The 13,900-nt window shown below is 37.1% G+C and overlaps 1 protein-coding gene across 2 annotated transcripts in view; it reads right to left on the bottom strand.

Annotated features, from left to right (window-relative positions):
• Positions 1-13,900, bottom strand: part of TMEM117 (transmembrane protein 117) — a 234,591-nt gene that overhangs the window by 74,555 nt on the left and 146,136 nt on the right. For both annotated transcript variants that reach the window (XM_005444020.4, XM_055711850.1), the window contains exon 5: positions 4,449-4,546. In XM_005444020.4, the coding sequence (XP_005444077.1) occupies positions 4,449-4,546 (98 nt within the window). The remainder of the gene's footprint in view (positions 1-4,448; positions 4,547-13,900) is intronic.

Raw genomic sequence — 13,900 nt, 5'->3', positions numbered from 1 at the left:
TCTTTATGCCTTCCTCATTAAAATCACCCATACCTCTGTCAGGAAAGTTTTGGGGACAAATAATATTGGAACAGTTTGCCAAGAGAGAGTACTTGGGTCTTGCCTCTATTAACCAAACTGCACACACAGCTCAGAGATGTCCTGATGATTTTATTCTAATTGCCTATGCTTGATTCTGCACAGGATGTGGTGGACCACTGCAGAAGACATTGTAATGAGGAGACAGTGACTTCAGGCACAAACTAGGCAGAGGTGAACCACAGGACTTGGTGGCCGAGACCTGTATGTTAACATGGGCGACAGCTATATAACCTGAGCACATAGTGTGGCATTAGTGTGTGCTGCCTTTAACACCACTGCCTGTACATACTGCCTGGGAGAGCTCGCTCCTGTGCAGATGTGTAAGAGCATAATGCTCCCAGCAAACCTTGGTGTACCATCTAGAAAGCTCAATATTGCGCAGGTATGTTCACTTAGAAAAATGCTATAAATACTATCAAAACAGACGCCCTGTAACTATTTACTAAATTAGTGTTAAGTAATTTTTCATGAACTCTTATCAACATTATTCTCTTTCATTTATAGTTAATTTTTAATGTATATATTTGCCTTTCCTCTGCCTTAAGAAGTCGTTTCCTTATAAAAAAATCCTTTAAAAAAGTGACCTTTTATGTCAGTTGGACTTATTCCATATTCCAGGGAAATAAAAAATGATTTGCAAAATAATCAGTCTTCTCATATTGTGCTTTTCTTTCTGCTTCCTCTAATATCCAACATTAAAAATAACTACCATCCTATGTTGCCCTATTTATTCAACATCACTATCTACTGCTATTGGTTTGTCGTCAGTGTTGTCTAAGATCTTTATTTGGCTTAATTTAACAACCTTTTTTTCTTGTGGCTTCTTACAATGCCAGTCTTCTCATGTCATATATAATTTGTCTCTCCTAAAACAGCCAAGTTATCAACATATCAAAAGAAAAAAAAAATCAGCCTGTTTCAATTCATGCTTTTAACTTTGCAATAGTGATGGTAACCACCAAGCACTGGAGACAGTTGTCTCTCTACTGCAGCTTCACCTGACTGCCAGGTAGTGTGGACATTTAACTCCCTGTGGGTAACTTTCTTTCATAACACACAAACACATCTGCACCATCCCATTAATTTCACCAAGGTTCCAGATACTTCTTTGATTTCTAAAAGCCATCTTGACAATACACTTCCTTCAAACTGTAAGAAAGTGTGTCTGTATTTGCATTGTATCAATATTAATGTAATATTAATATGTTGCATTAATAACACAGCCCATAACAGCGTTACACAAAGGTGCCTCTGGATGATGGAATTAGCCATGAACAAAGCTGGAAATGACCAACATGGAGACCTTTTTTATATAAAAAAAAAGACAACCCCTCCCTGTAAAAAAGGTAGAAGGCACTTCCATGAACTCAGTGATGGACTAAACGGAGGCAAATAGCAAATAGACATTTTTAAGCTAGCTGAGCTGCTTGTGGAAGAATTATATTGTGAAGACATTCAAAAGGCCACCAGAATCCTCCGGAGCAACCAACAACCAGTTGCTGACAATGCTTACAGGGAATGATTTAAAACAGGAGTTGATAAGCTAAATCAAAACCTTTGCTAATTAGTTGCATTGGAGAGCTGAAAACATTTCCAAATGAGAAACACAAAGCAGTCACATGATCAACTGTTATAAACAAGTGGATGGTGCCTTCATCCCCATGACAATCAATCTGTCTTTGGTATGTTTGTAGACATTTTCTGATTTTACAAAGTAAACCTGAAAATAAAAACGACATTCACAGAAAATGTCCAGTGTGTATCTAAAATTTTCATTTCATCAACCACTTTAAAATATGCATCACATATCTATATTTCGAGTAATTAAAATACAGTGCACTGTATTACACTATCTCTGCTAAACAGGTGTGCCACTAGGAAATGTCTCGAATAAATGGATTCTGGCATACCAGTATCTATGTAGGACATACTTTAAGAATGCTTCATTTAGGACATTTCAGAAATGAGGCTGCTCACATCATACTGCTTAAGCAACAATAAATGAAATACAAATACTCCACATAATCATGCAAAACATTATCAATACTTCAACACCCCCTCTATTTTTCCTACATATTAGGAAAAAAAAAGTCTACTTTTATTGGTGTCTAATGTGCACTATCTAAATAGTGTCTCTACAGAATGTAGACTGTTGCCCAGGGTTATTTTATTCCACTGCTTAAAGCTAAAAATAAAAGCATTTATGTCACCCTTTAAGTTTTGAAATCCCCATTAAGCACACTCTTTAGTATGAGAATTATGCATGAAAAGAACCATCACTTTTTACTTTATCTCCATTTTAAACTTTTGGTAGGATGTGTTAATTTGAATATTATTTGAAAGAAAATACGTATTTATAACACTTCAGACTGCAAGAAGTTCAAAACATCTCCTGCAATAATAATTAAGTACTTTTAACATTATTTTATCATTGCCCCTGTCTGGCATGTAAATTTGAAAACTCCCTATCATGTCACCTTGGTTTTAATCCTTTTTTTCCCATTCTTCCAGTTTTTTTGTGTAATTAAGTTTTTTATTGACTCTTAATTAATCTCCTTTCCAGACAAGGCTATTCCTTAGACAAGGATAAAAAAAAAATCAATGATGTTCTAGACTGAGCTTTTCGCTGACTTAACCAGAGGACACTGTAATCATTGCCAGCCCACTTGGTACTAAACTGGTCATTTTTATATATATCTGCTTTACCTTTTTGGCCATCCCGGCACACTTGTGACAGAATCCTCCTCTGCACATCCCACAATGATGACAAGGAACTGGTTGACCCTCCCCACCCCCTACCCCCATAAGTCATACTTTCCAGTCAAGTTATTTTTATCACCTAGCCTTCTAAGTTCCCTTTTCCATGCTAGCATTTGTCAAATTATTCACTTCATCTTTAAATTTTGTCATGTCACATATATATGATGCATACAAAGAATGAATACTACTTCTAACATTAAATGATGGGACTCCCCTGTCTTATCAACATCACAGAGAACTATTATTTTATTTATACCTTTCATTGCACATTTCTGAGACGATCCCTAAATATCCAGCACACTCCATGGGGCTTACTAGTTTTCTTAATTGCCCTCAGTAAAGAACTTTGTCAAAAGCCTTCTGAAAGCCCAAAAAATTACATCAAGCATTTCTTCCTCATCCATTATTCCGACAACATGTTCAAAGAGTTTTAACAGATCAGAGAAGGTTTTCTTTCAGCAAAGCTACCCTGGCTGCTTTTAGCAGAATTTAATCTACAGTTTTGCTCATAATTTTACTATTGATGATGTATTCGATCCATTTAGCTAATACTGAACTCAGACTTTCAGGTCAGTAGGATAATTCTACTTTGTTGAAAAAAAAAGCAACAAAAGCAAAACAATACTAAATTTTAACATTCAGTTTTTCAATAGGCAATTAAGTGCTAATAAAATTTGCATCAGCTCAGCGCCTTCAGTTCCTTACAAACTTGCCTGTGGTCAGTCAACCATCTCATTCTCCTTTCTTTTTAGTCTTTAAATGTCTCTTATTATTTCCTTTAATTACCTTAATTTAATAGAATATCTCATTTTAAATACTTTAAAATTATAGATATCTCATTGTACTTTCTGTAGCAGAACCCATGGAAACAAAACTTTCAACTTCTCTGTAACTATTCCTTCTAAATCTACTCTTTAAAAAACAGCAGGTCTGCTGATACTTTTGTGAGTTTTTCTGTTTCTGATGTGGTTGAAAAAAATCTTTGCAATTTCTTTCATCTTTGGCTATAAGGTCTTCAGACTGCTCTTAAGACTATATATTTTCCATCTTCCATTTTTCCTGCCACAGTTTGTGTTCTGTTTCAACAGTTACACTTAGCTTGAATTTACCTGGAAGAGGCTACATTCAGGGTCAAATAAACGCTTACCCCTCACCATTTATTTGCATTGATTTTAAAATATTTTTCTTAACAATCTGTGGCTGACTCACCATTTGAAATTCTATTCATGTGTTGATTCAAAGAATTATTATAATTAATTTCAAGGTCACAATAGGACATCCACATATCTGTTTACCTTAATTAGAAGGACTGACAGTGAGACAGCCAAATATCACATATAGCAAATATTTTGCAACTCAGTTATACACAGTGTCAAATATATAATAAAAGAAACTATAAATCAATTTGTAAATTATATTTTTACACCAACTATTTTGATTAGGAATTGTTCAGTCACAGACAGCTTTTATAAGTTAAATATTTTGTTAGACCAAGTTTCATTTTTCAAACCATCTATTCTATATATTTATATCCCTTCCAGGAGATGTATTTTTGAATGTTCTATTAAAAATTAATTTACAATATTTTGATTTTACTATTTTCCTACCAGAATAAAATGATTCTAATGTTTCCTTTCTTCCAGAAAGCTCTGGCAGACTTTCCCCAGTCTGGGTAGGGTTTGTCCTGAAGCATCATATCTGTGACCTACAGGGAAAGAAGAAATAATATACAGGTAAACTGGTGTCACAAAAGAAAGTACTAACAAGGACATGTTATTTTACATATTACACACCAGCTTCAGTTCTGATAATTTTAAAAGTCAGACAGTAGAAAAATAGTATCTCTAGGGTTAGCTGCAAATAAGTTAAAGAATATTGGTGTACATATTCTGCCTCTAGAAGTGCATGCAACGCCTTGAGAAATGAGGAAACCTGTGAAGATACAAAGATAAGAAGATGAACTAGTCTAAAAGTTACAGCAACCTACAGTGCACAAGCTACATTCCCCTATGGCTACGAAGCTTTCTGGTCCAAGCTGGGAGAGCAGACCCACTTCCCTGAGAGCAGCATCAGCAGAATTGCCACTCTTGAAATCAGAACTGCAGCCAGGGAATGCATGCCCATGAATTAAGCACTACATGCCATTTAAAGCCTCCTCTTGCTTCCTGGTATCGGTAGGAAAAACACACTTGGGACTAGAGACCCAAAAAACCCTTAAAACTTGCACACAATATAAAAAGTATGAAATATTTATTCTCATTTTCATAATTCCTATCTAAAGAGACCATCTGTTTCCCTGTCCAGAGACTCATATGCATGCACTACTTCTGGGTGGTACACAAAAGTATTAAAAATGACTTCTAGCTAAATGAGGGAGGTGAATACCTCTCAGGCATTTCCACCTTTGGGAAGATGTGTTTTCATATCTATTTACTTCAAGTTAACTGTAATAAGAAGCACTGAAAATTACATTACAGTAAACTCAGCAATTCTGTCGTGCAAAAGATCTGTAAGAGTGGAAAACCTACCCATACGTAAAGATTAAGAAATAATTGAACAGATAAAGGAAATGGGGTTACCACCTGCTTCAAAATAGGTAAGTAACAAAAATAATCTTTTTATTTGTCATTGGTATCTGTACACAGTGGAAAATTACTAACTGTTTTGATTAGTATGAAAATAACTCTCAATAAGATTTCAGAAGGAAATAACTTCAAATTGAAGTCAAGATTTCTTGATTTTTTTTTCATATATATATACAGAGGTTTTTAAATCCAGTTTACTATCCAGAGAGTGAGTTACCACTTTCAATCAAGGAAATTAACAGTGTTTATCAAAAAGAACACATGGCCTAGGATTAAATGAGAACTACATTTAAACTGTATTCAACTTCTAAATTTTGGTTCCAATTCCACTGGGATTAAAAGTGCTTAGCATATTACACCAAAGGGCTGGGACCAATGTATAATGAGTATGTTAAACAAATAAATAGAAAGGCATTCTAGGATTTTATGAATCCATTAAACCTAGCCTACAGAAAGAACACTTTGTATCCCAAAATACCATATTTACTAATTGTTTTATGTAGTAAATCTTTTCTCAGATCAGCATACTATTATAATTTTTATAAGATAACTATTATCTACACAGAATCACAGAATCATGGAATTAAGTTGTAAAAGACCTTTAAGATCATCTAGCACTGCCAAGTCCACCACTAAACCATGTCTCTAAGCCCACATCTACCCAGCTTTTAAATACCTCCAGGGATGGTGACTCCACCACTTCCCTGGGCAGCCTGTGCCAATGCTTGGACAACCCTTTTGGTGAAGACATTTTTCCTAACATCCAACCTGAACATCCCCGGGTGCAACTTGAGGCCATTGCCTCTTGTACTATCACTTGTTACGTGGGAGAAGAGACCGACCCTCACCTCACTGCAACCTCATTTCAGGTAGTTGTAGAGGGCTGTAAGGTCTCACCTGAGCCTCCTTTTCTCCAGACTAAACAACCCCAGGTCCCTCAGCCGCTCCTCATGAGACTTGTGCTCCAGACCCTTCAGCAGCCTCATTGCCCTTCTCTGGACACGCTCCAGCACCTCAATGTTCTTCTCATAGTGAGGGGCCCAAAACTGAACCCAGTATTGGATGTGCAGCCTCACCAGTGCCGAGTACAGGGGGATCATCACTTCTCTTGTCCTGCTGGCCACACCATCTGTGATACAAGCCAGGATGCTATTGGTCTACTTGGCCACCTGGGCACACTGCTTTCAGCCAGCTGTCAACCAAGAACCCCAGGTCCTTTTCCTCCAGGCAGCTTTCCAGCCACTCTGCCCCAGGCTGTAGCATTGTGTGGGGTTGTTGTGACCCAGGTGTAAGACCTGACGCTGCTTTGTTGAACCTCATACAACTGGCCTCGGCCCATCAATCCAGTGTGTCCAGATCCCTCTGCAGAGCCTTCGGGCCCTTAGGCATATCTACACTCCTGTCCAATTTTCTGGGTGTCATCTGCAAACTTACTGAGGGTGCACTTGATCCCCTTGTCCAGATCATCAATAAGGATATTAAACAGAACTGGCCCCACTGAGCCCTGGGGACACCATTTGCAACTGATTGCCAGCTGGATGTAACCCCATTCTTCACCGCTCTTCGGGCCTAGCCATCCAGCCAGTTTTTTACCCAGTGAACAGTACACTCCTCCAAGCCATGGACTTCAAGCAGGACCTGCCTTTCACAAACTCAGTGCTGACTGAGCCTGGTTGCCTGGTTATCCTGTACATGCTGCATGATGGCACTCAAGATGACCTGCTGCACATCTTTCCCTGGCGCCGAGGTCAGATTGACAGGCCTGTTGCTCTCCAGATATTCCTCTGACCCTTCTTGTACATGGGTGTCACATTTGCTAACCCCAGTCAACTGGGACCTCCCCAGTTAGCTGGGACCACTGATAAATGATGGAAAGTGGCTCAGTGAGCACTTCTGCCAGCTCCCTCAGTGCCCTGGGGTGGATCCTATCTGGCCCCATAGACCTGTGTGTGTCTAAGTGATGTAGTAGGTTGCTGACCATCTCCCCTTGGATTATGGGAGCTTCATTCTGGTCCCGGTCCCTGTCTTCCAGCTGGCGGGGGGGTGTGCACCTGGAGAACAACTGATCATACTATTAAAGACTGAGTCAAAGAAGGCATTAAGTATCTCAGCATTTTCCTCATCCTTTGTCACTATGTTTCCCCCTGCATCTGAAAAAGGAGGGAGATTCTCCTTAACTCTCCTTTTCTTGCTGATGTACTTACAGAAACATTTTTTACTCTCTTTTACAGCAGGAGCCAGATTAAGTTCTAGTTGGGCTTTGACCCTTCTAATTTTCTTTCTTCGTAACCTCATGACATCCTTGTAGCTCTCCTGAGTGGTCTGCCTTCTTCCAAAAACTCTCCATTTTCATCCTGAGTTCCAGCCAAAGCTTTATGGTCAGCCAGGCCAGTCTTCTTCCCCACCGGCTCACCTTTCAGCACACCCAGACAGCCTGTTCCTATGTCTCTAAGATTTCCTTCCTGAAGAATGTCCAGCCTTCCTGGACTCCTTTGCCCTTCAGGACTGCCTCCCAAGGGACTCTGTCAACCAGTCTCCTGAACAGGACAAAGTCTGCCCTCCAGAAGTACAAGGAGGTCATTCTGCTGACCCCACTCCTTCTCTGAGAATCAAAAACTCTATCATTTTGTGATCACTGTGACCCAGATGGCCCCAGCTATCACATCACCCACAAGTCCTTCTCTGTTTGCAAACAACAGGTCCAGCGGGGCCCTTCCCTAGCTGGCTCCGTCAACAGCGGTGTCAGGCAGTTGCCTTCCACACACTCCAAGAACCTCCTAGACGGTTTCCTCCCTGATCTATTGTATTTCCAGAAGACATCTGGTAAGTTGAAGTCCTCCACAAGAACAAGGGCTACCAGTTTTGAGACTTCTCCTAGCTTCCTGTAGAATATTTCATCTGCTTCTTCTTCCTGGTTGGAAGTCTGTAACAAACTCCCATCAGGAGATCTGCCTTGTTGGCGTTCCCCCTGATTCTTACCCATAAACACTCAACCCTATCGTCACCATCACTAAGCTCTAGACAACCAAACCATGCTCTAATATATAGGGCTAACCCACCACCTCAATATATTTCAATAAATATTTAATGTTGAACAAGACCTTTGTAAAGATTTAATCATCTACTTCAGTAATACCTTTTTCACTTAGGAAGAATCTACATAGTAATGAATATTTTCAAAGAAGAACAGATATTTCATGAAGTTTTATTCAATTTTCAAACTATTTTCTCCAGATGCTTTCTGGGAAAAAATATGTTTGTAGAAGGATGCAATCTGCTGCTCTATGACCAATTATTAGAGTACCATGCTTCATAAGAATGACATTCAAGAAGGAGACATTTTCTGAGGAAAATGGCAAGACAAGTCACGAAATGTTCTTTCTGATATCAGACAGTTGGTCTTTCATCTCCCAGCTTTGGCATTTATTTAAAGTCATATCACCAGATCAATGTCAGGTCTGTTGCAGCTAAATTGGCTGAAGCAGAGACAGTCATTAAAGGGATGCATTTCATAAAGAGAAATCCAATTACCTTTTGCATTAGAGAAATCAAATTCATTTTCTGGTTTGGTCAAGGACAGCCACTGTGGAAAACAGCTCAGAGGAGAAGAGCACTCAACACTGTCATAGTGCAAATAAGTTTTAGATAGAAACATCAAAAAGTCATTGCTGCTGTTAGACTAGTGTTTTTAGAAAAAGAAAAAAACCCCAAAATTTAATTTAATATTCACAACTTAGTATAAAGAGATGCATGAGTGTGTGCTGGTTTTCTCTCTTTGTATTTCACAATGCAATTGCTGGCCAGCAAACATTTCTTTCTTTTTTACTGGGCTATATTTAAAAACACTGCTGATCCTCAGGACTAAAAAACTAACTGATTCCTTCAGTAATTCTCTGTATGCATGCATCTTAAAGATTCAAGATAAAATAGAAAAAGCCACATACCATGTAATTAAGTAATGTACTTTTTTCTTGAACTAAGAAATGCAATAAATTTTAATTAATTAATCACACTGCTTCAATTCAGAAAGGAATGGCCCCTACATATAATGACTGTTCAGTCTTTCATTTTATTTAGTATCTCACAAGGCAAATGATTGCACTGTATTAAAGTGCAGATACAAAATGGCATAATACATATGGTCTGACTTTTTGAGTTACACAAATGCCACAGTAAAATATTTTAACTAAAAATTAGTATGTCTTGTATATATTATGGAATCTTAAATTTCACTTTGCTTTATAAAATATGACTATTAATTGTTCATATTATTCGCTTCACATTAACTGTGAAGATAACTTATAATGCTTTTAAAAAGGAATACTGCTGTCTTAAAATTATTAGCAAAATGTTATGATTCCCATTTTTTGTTACAGAAAATTGAATTGTTCCTTTTGATGTGATATACTACAATAATTTGAAAAATGATGTAACACATAGAAGAAAGAACCCTGGATACAAAGTCATATTCAGAGGAAGTAACTTACACAGACAATAAGTACAGAAAGCAAAATGACAAAAATTTCAAAAAAAAACCCCAACAAAGCAGTACTATACCTAAGATACCTGAGATATACTATGTGAAGCAGTAAGACACCTTAAGGATCATTTATTCCTTCCATGTAGTTGCTCTTTGAGCATATTGCTCAGGATGCTCTGCACATACTTTAGATCTCTCCTCCCTAGGCAGTCATGTCAAGTGATGCTACATTGTACATCACAAGATCCCTCCCAGCAGAGGCAGCATCTGCAGCAGGAGTTTCAGGTAAGGTCTAAGTATCTTTTCTATTAGTAAGCTAACTGAAAGTGAAACTTCCTCTAAAAAAAAAAGAAGAAAATGACCTAATATTTTGGCTATGCCTTCAAAGTATCTTCCAAACTCTTCACTAGCAGGAAATGTGCTGTCATCTTCAGTGCACAAACAGATCATTCCTGGAAAGCTAATGCAGCATGGGCTGTTGGTCAAGCTGTTTTAATCTGTCAGATTCAATTGCCAAATTTTAGAAACCTGGAAGTATAAAAGTACACCAAATAGTTTCATAGTAGTCCTTCTCCACATAATTGCAGAAACTTTATATTGAAAGAGAAATGGACTCTGGACAAGCTCTCTAGGATGTAACATTTTCCATGCTGTAACATTCATTAAGCAGAGAAAAATCCTCAGTGGAGGATTTTCATTGCTTTATTCACACTTGACTAAATTGTCAAAACAGGGTAAGAGCAGCCCTCCAGAATTTAACAGAATGTAGAAGAAGCCACAATCCACAACAGAAACTTTGAAATACAAACCAAATGGTGAACTCTGAAATAAATTTTATTATTTTCACACAGTAATTAGCAGTGCAAGGTCTAATGGGCAGTAGGACTCCAAAATCTTATATTAGTAAAGAAGTTGTTCATACACAACTACTCAGCCAGGAAGACAAGACATCATGGTGTTATTGCTGGACAATGGAGTAGCCAAAATAACTCTGCATTTGGCAAAATACATATATCTACCACTATCAAGTACATGACTCAAGTATTATAAGTGTTATTTTTTTTTTATTTTTATCATTTTACAATTTGAAAATATCTTATTTTAAATCATACACCTCTTCATAAGTAGTGCTAAATTAATTTAATTTGAAACTCAGCCTTTAAATAGTTCATAAGTAGCACTTTCCCACTCTCTCCAAACTATACAAGAAATGTTATTTTCAGTCATGCAACTGAGGAATTTAATTGATAAGAATGAGTATCATAAATTCTAAATGTTTTCAGAAATTGTAAGGATGCCATATGTCAGGGCAGGTCCGAGGGCACTTTCCCAGGGCAGGTGCATGCACATTGCTTGGTTTCATGCAGCAGAACATTCCTCATCTAAAGAATCCATTGATAACTTTTGCAAAGACTCAACATCACTTATGTGTTTCTGAAAAGTAGTATTGTTTTTTTTTTTTTTCTAGACAGTGAGGCTAAATCAGGTTAAAGTAATTATATTTCCTGAAGTCAGAGAGTGAAGTCAATGAGAGCTAACATGTACCACTGAGTGCAAACACTCCCTTTGCTTTGCTGTTATGTGCTTTTAGGTAAGAGCTATATATAGGCATCCCACTAACTCACATCAATTCTTTATTACCTCTCAGTCTTCAAGTACTATACCACATCATGCTACTCCTATATCAAACCAGGGAAACATTTAGTATTCAGTTATTAAAAGCTTCTATCCAGCATTTTTGTCTTCATCTTCTTGGAGATATTTAAAAACTGCACAGCTGTTCACTTGATGTATGAAAGTAACCTATATGGAAAATCCTTCTGTACTTTTCATTTGGATGTTAGAGGGAAAACTGTCTTCTGTGGATCATACATCAGCACTTCCATGGCTTACACAATCATAATATGAAATGTTCCTTTAATTATGAAATTGTTTCACAGTTGAGCAGAAGTGTTAAAAACTTCGTTACACATCTTTCAGAAAAAAACCTCTTGATTTTTTTTAATCCACTCTGCTGCGTTTCGGAATATACAAAAAGTGTAAATGTTTGAAAATATATGTAAAAAATATTTGTACTTCGACTTACTGATCTATAAAGGGGATGGTATTTTTCAGGCTAAATATTAATAGTCAGCTGTACATACACTGCTACATTTTAAAGTTGTTTTATCTGTTTTCAATGTTTTCGAATATTCCTAATGTGATTTCATTCCTACCCTGAAAACAATCAAGCCTGTGTTAGGTTATTTGTCCTTCAATTTAATCATAAGGCATTCTTTTTATATTTGCATTTTCAAAGAAACAGCAATCACAGAGACAAAATATGCCCCCTTCAATCTACTCTTTGGGTTTTTCTTTCTAATCAGAGCCAGCACATTGTTCTTGTCTTACCAATACACGTTTCAACAATAGGTAAATCCTGAAAAACAATATTAATCTGCTGTCACAATTCACTGCTCAATATGAACGATACATATTATGGCTCACTTTTGTTGCTTCTGCAACAGCTTCTAGTATTACTTTGTGCATTTGCAGCTTTCCCACCAATAAAATGTTTCCAGAGTGTTGCTTTTACAACCTTTTCTTCTCCTGATCCATAGCATTTGCATGTGCACTGTATTTCCACCAAAACCAGCTACAGAACTCATATATAAACACTCAGGAGGCTTATATTAATTATTCCCATCTTTACTGATCCATGCAAATTTATTTTTTCACCCATTGAGGAAACAGAAAGCCTCTTATTTTTTAACTAGCAGGTCTTGATTTGTTTTTTTAAATATTATCATAGCAGTTTCTGCCATAGTCACAATCTGTGCTGGGATAACAATTCAACAAGACAAGAACAACTAAAAAAATATACACTTTAGGCTCAGCTTTAGAAAAGTCACCCCTGCCAGCACTTACTTTCAGTTTCCAAATGGAGTTAGGACAGAATGCTCCATAAAGCTAGTTTCTAGACCACGATCAAGTTGTAGTGAAAAACTTTAGATATCAAAAAGTGAGTTAGGGAGAGAGATAGTATGCAATTACTTTAGGTCTATTCAAATTATTGTGGAAATTATACCAGCAGAAGTAATACCTGAAGAATTATTTTTTTTAAAGTAAAATAAGTCTAAAATGAACAAAAAGAAGTATAATTTTCTTTTAACTGGAAATTAATTGACACTTCATAAATATAAATATTTAGGAACTATTGAACAAATTAAGTAGGACTTCTGCAAAAAATATTCTAAGCTATGCCACCTCATTTCCTACCATGTTTCAAGCCCCTACTGTGCACACAGATCACTATATATATGCAAAAAAACACCAAAATACTGGCTGCCATGTGGCAAGCACTTGCTATTTATATAACCATTGACGCTATGTACATAACCATTGACACCATGTTTCAGAAGATTTTTTTTTTCTTGTTTTACTGCGTCCTTATTATTGTTACAGTGCAGTAGCAGAGGTCTGGGTAATATCATGTATTCCAGACAAATTTTGAGACATAAAGCCACACCATGACTTTTATTTAAGGCATTCAAATCCATTCCATTTTAGGCTGACATGGCAGTAGATCTTGCTTTACTCATTTAGGGATCTTGGTGGTTTTGGTAAAAGGCCAGAGACAGAAGTCATGCCACATTTGGTGCACATCTGCCATACGCATCTAGACCAATGTAGATTCTTTTTATAGTCAGTGAAAAGAAAAAGGCATTTCTGAGGTGCAATTCATTTCAAAATAGCTTCTCTCGTAAAGTTTTACCTATTTCTCTCCACTCTAAAACAGGACCTGCTCAGATGCTCACACTGCCAACAATGGAAGTCTGGTAACATGAATTTCAACCTAGTTTCCTACATATCTTAGTGTTTCTCATCAAAAAGTCATTAACTCGATTAATTAAATACGTGATGGCTCATAAGGAATGAGGGTTTGTCATAGGTAAAGGGCCATATTCACACATCCTACGCCTAAAAATTTGGCTTTTTCCCTCAGCAGGATGTT

Source organism: Falco cherrug, chromosome 5, assembly GCF_023634085.1.
Source record: "Falco cherrug isolate bFalChe1 chromosome 5, bFalChe1.pri, whole genome shotgun sequence".
Classification (NCBI taxonomy): domain Eukaryota; kingdom Metazoa; phylum Chordata; class Aves; order Falconiformes; family Falconidae; genus Falco; species Falco cherrug.
Note: the sequence above shows the minus strand (reverse complement) of the source record. Positions and strands in the feature narration are given on the sequence as shown.